The sequence below is a fragment of the Solanum tuberosum genome, unplaced genomic scaffold (genome assembly GCF_000226075.1).
Source record: "Solanum tuberosum cultivar DM 1-3 516 R44 unplaced genomic scaffold, SolTub_3.0 scf00105, whole genome shotgun sequence".
Lineage (NCBI taxonomy): Eukaryota > Viridiplantae > Streptophyta > Magnoliopsida > Solanales > Solanaceae > Solanum > Solanum tuberosum.
Window position 1 is genome coordinate 1180204 of NW_006239031.1, and position 5080 is coordinate 1185283.

A 5080-nucleotide genomic window follows, 5' to 3' on the forward strand; every position below is an offset into this window, starting at 1 on the left:
CAACATGGCCCTGTAGGAAGTACATAGCCTTCTTAGGCGTCAATATAGCCCTGTAGGCAACTTATAGCCCTTTTAGGGATCCATATAGCCCCGTAGGCAGAACATAGCCCTTCTAAGCATAGATCACATTCCTGCAGCTAACCACAATAGCCCCAAGGGCAACAATAACAATCCAATCGCTAAAAGCGAGCAATTTAGTTATAAGCAACCTATACAAATAGCCTCTAAGTCGTGTCTAACATAGGGACTCTACTAACCGAATAAGAATCCCGACAAGGAAGGATTAGATCAACTCGAGCAGCCAACAATCAACAATAATGGCTATAAGTGTAACAAGGATACCAACCTAATTACATTGCTCCTAAGCTTTAAGGAAACATGCCGTAAGTAGGGAATAGCCTTAACAGACCTTTCCAATGAACGCTTGAAATACCGTAGTTCCTTCACGAAAGTTGTTCCTTATGTCCTTAGCTTCGCAAACACTATATATACACAACTGGTACAGACCTATAAACAGTTCATAATTAATCTTAAATCGGCAGATTTGCCATATTACCCCAACTTGTCGAAACGTTCGTAAAAATTCATAAAAACAACCACAAAAGGGTCCCGAGATGATTACCTTAGTTAAGCAAGTGTAAACCTTGAAGAAACACCAATAACTACAAATTTATATCTTCAAAAACCAGCTCCAAACGCAGCAAATAGAAGGGAAAAATGATTGCCACGTGTAGGGATTACGTTTCTAGGCAAGGGGGCAATGTTTAATGGTAGAAATCGTCAAAAACTAACCTTCATCATGCTAGAGCTTCATAAGAACCCTCTCTTAAGCGTTCTCTCTAGTTTGGAACTGAAATGAAATGTTTTCATGGCTTAAAACGTTAAATAAGCCAACATACCATATTTTTTACCTGACCCGGATCCGACCCCAGCAGTCCCTAGTAAAACCCTCATAACTTTTTACTCTGATGTCGATTTGATACGGGGTTTTGTGCGTTGCAAACTAGACTCGTAGGCCTTCGATTTAATGGTGATAGTCCTTCTAACTTTTATATATTGGAGAAACATCCAAGACATTTGACCCAAATTTTAGAGAAATCTTTAAAAAGGAACTTACGATAACTTTCGCCAACTTTTATTTTGCCACTTACTTAACTTCAAAACTTGAGATACAACCCTTGAACACTTAAAATATGACATACCACATCATTTTTAATTTATTACTCACCCTCCTTGTCTTTCCACGAAGATACGAGTTAATTTAGATGTTTTGAAAAGTCGGGGTGTTACAGAAAATTAATCAAATTGGCTTTCGAAAAACGTGATATGATAACGAAAAGTGGACAGAGAGTACGGGTGTTAGTTACATATTTTTGGATGTTAGTGTACACTAACAATAATCGATCGAGTCAATCTAATTTGGTTACTTATTTATTCGTAAATAATGTATATTAATTTACAACAAATTAAATATTCAATAAATTATAAATAAATAATATCTACACAATTGATACATACATAATTCATACATACATAATTAATATCTACATATATAACTAATACATGGATAACTTTAATCAGTAACCAAGCGACCCCTTAAAATTCATGGCTACCATGGCTGGCCAAATTGATAAAATGTGGGTCTGCTAGGACAACAACAGCGGGAGAACGATAATATATTTAGTTAAATTTCATAAATAAAATCTAAAAAAGATATCGTAAATTTCAATGGTTTCTTTATATTCTGTCCATACTTACCGGAGTGCCTAACATCCTTAGTCATTACCCACCATGGCACCAAAAAGGTTCACCAAAACTGCCACTTGAAAGAACAATGCGAATATGCTTAATTGTTGAAATACAATACTATATTGGTCAACAAATTGACTCTGGAACATTCATCTTCTCTATGTTTCGAGGTAACCAAGAGCATTACTATACCCCAACGCCATACCAGGTCTACTGGTTAATTGTTGTATTGAGCTTCCATGTAACGGTGAATGACATCCTCAAAACAAGTTCCCAGTCATGTTGTGAGATTTTAACTGGCTTCTCCAAAAGTTGATTATTACAAAGTCTTAACAACATCCCTCCAAGAAAGATACTTCACCCTCAACATTTAGGAAACTTCCATCATTTTGAGGCATGTCATTCACCCATCGGGTGATACTTCAATGAGGAAATAGCTTCAGTACAAATGAACATTCAATGCCACTGGAGCTTAATAATTTCCACCAAAGTGTGGACAGTGAACACGGCTGATATTACAGTTGGTAGTCTCCGAGATGGTTATGCATAACGACTACAAGAATTCTCATCTGAGTTTTGTAACTGATCTTGACATGAACAGATAAATTAGAGGTATTAACATCTTCATTTTTAATCACCAGTAGTCTCTGCAGGAACAAGAACCATCTTTGAAATGATGAAACCGGTTCACATCCCTTACAATGATCTCTCTTTCATATATCTTAGAGATAAGTTTTATAGCAGTATGACAGTCCCCACAGATTCTAAGGTTCTTTGTCACTCGGAGAACTGTACCTGGGATACCTAAAGAATTCACCTGGACAAGGTATATTGTTGCAAGCTGGATACACTCAAAAACTCACTTGTTGGTGCGACTCTGACTGGGCTGCTTGTCCAAACACCAGGAGGTCAGTCACTGGATATGCAGTAAAGTTTGGGGAGTCCCTTATTTCTTGGAAGTCGAAAAAACAACAAACTGTATCTAGAAGCTCGGCAGAAGCAGAATATAGAAGTCTTGCAGCAGCTGTGGCAGAATTAACTTGGCTGAAAGGACTATTTGAGGAACTAGATGTACAAATTGATATACCTATCAATATTTGCTGTGATAACATGTCTGCAATACAAATAGCTGAAAATCCAATCTTTCATGAACGAACGAAACATATTGAAATCGATTGTCACTTCATTCGAGATAAAATCAAGGAAGGGACTGTTAAGCCTATCTATGTACACACAAAGGAACAACAAGCTGATTTGCTGACAAAAGGACTCACAAGCATCCAACACATGTATCTACTCAGCAAGCTTGGAGTGTTGAATGTTCTTGAGCCTCCAGCTTGAGGGGGAGTATTGAAGTTAGTTAGGCAGTTACTGTTAGTATTACTGTAGCTACAGTCAGTTAGTTAGCTAGTTAGCACTAATTTAACTGTTAATTCATAAACTGCATTTTAGTTAGTTAGTTAGCATTAGATGTTAATTCATTGATGTATAAATAGGACAATTCACGTTGAATGAAACAGTTCAATTCCATTCCCAAAATATCTCCTTCAAAGCTTCTCATCTCTCTAATGGTCTCTTAGATCATTCCATGGCATAACTTGATCTTAGTGTGCTGATTTTGACAATCTTCCTCCCACGATCTAGTGCAGCCGAGTGCGCACAAGCAGGTAAAACACTCATAACCGTCACCCAATTAGGCCTCACCTCCGAGTCACGATCTAACATTTTATCGAACAATTGCAACGACTCATCAGCTAAACCATTCTGAGCATATCCAGAAATCATAGCTGTCCACGACACTATATTCCTAATTGGCATTTCCTCAAACAATTCCTCAGCATCTTTGAATAACCCATCCTTCATGTACCCAGCAATCAATACATTCCAAGTCGATACATCTCTCACCGGCATTTCATCAAACAGTTTACGAGCGTCAATCAAATCACCACACTTCACATACATATCAATCAAAGAAGTGCCTACATACATATCAAACACAAATCCAGACCTGAAAATCAAGCTATGAACGCACTTCCCGCACCAAACATCACACAAATCAGCACATGACTTGAAAACAAAGGGAAAGGTAAAATTGTCACCACGGAAGCCTAATGAATGCATTTGGAAGAAAATCTCTATTGTTCTTTTGGTAATCCCATAAAGGGTGAGTGCTCGAATCATGGCATTGTACAGAAGCGAAGAGTGTTCAGTGGCATTATCGAAAATACGTGAGGCAGCGTCGATTTCACCGGAGCTGGCATACATGGCTACCATTTTGGCAGCGACTAATCCATTGGGGAAAACCCCTCGAACAGCCATGTGAGCATGAACTTGTTGGCCAAGTTTAACAAAATTCTTGCCAATCAAGAATTGGAAAATGGGTGCGTATGTAGATGGCGGAAATGAGTTTTGGTACAATGGTTGCAAAATGATTTTCAACATCATTATCATTGAACAAAGGAAAATTCCAAGAATATGGAAGTGTTCATTTCCAATTCATATGATCATTTGATTATTCTCCTTCGCATTTTCAATTCAAATATACTTTCCCTGTGATAGCGCGCCATATTTTGTTAAAAAATATGTAGAATTCTTTCGAGAACGGCCTCTCTACTTTCAAACTCCACTCCTGAAATTTCACTAGTATAACTTAGAATTCTATTTTACAGTTCACTTAGATATTCTTATTTATAACTTTCTATTTTACGGTTTACTTTGATATTCTGATTTACTGTTTTAAACACGGTGTGATAACAAGTATTTCTAACCCCACAAAACATACTTTTGAAAGCTCATCCACTTGCCAAAAATGAATGGTGGATGTAGGACATACAGTCAATCTACAAATAATATCGTTGCATATAGGCTTAAGTCATCGATAGCCACTTAAAGTTGTCCGCAAATTTCACTTAAACACCTCATCTTAGGATTGTTCCAATTGAACACCTGCGCTAATAAAAAAATTTACCTATCGAACACTTTATAGACAATCAGCTGAAATAAGAGAGTGTGTATTATACACTCGCGAATGACGTGGCATAGTAACTAATCAAACGAAGACACGTGGTATTGGGCCTAGAATAACTAATAAAAAATAAATTATAAAGAAAAATTATATTTTTTAGAAAGAAAAAAAGAAAAGAAAATCATCCTTACCTTTTTCCTCTTTCGTCAGAACCTTCCCCCAAAACACCATACGCTGCCATTCTTTAATCTTACACTTATCCTCAAACATCAATTTAGATTTATTGATATTCTTTCTTCTTCTTGTGTTGTGAGTTTTTTAGAGTTTGAATACATCAATAATTTCAAAGAATAATTTCAAATTCAT

At 36.8% G+C, this 5080-nt stretch overlaps 1 protein-coding gene across 1 annotated transcript; it reads right to left on the reverse strand.

Annotated features, from left to right (window-relative positions):
* Window positions 1-3330: 3330 nt before the first annotated feature.
* Window positions 3331-4068, reverse strand: LOC107060935 (pentatricopeptide repeat-containing protein At5g56310-like). The gene has a single exon (XM_015309514.1). It carries the CDS (start codon window positions 4066-4068, stop codon window positions 3331-3333), a length of 738 nt encoding a protein of 245 aa, XP_015165000.1.
* Between the last annotated feature and the right edge of the window lie 1012 nt (window positions 4069-5080).

Coding starts and splice junctions, on each gene's coding strand:
- LOC107060935 (XM_015309514.1), bottom strand. CDS start 4,068: ATGGCTGTTCGAGGGGTTTTCCCCAATGGATTAGTCGCTGCCAAAATG.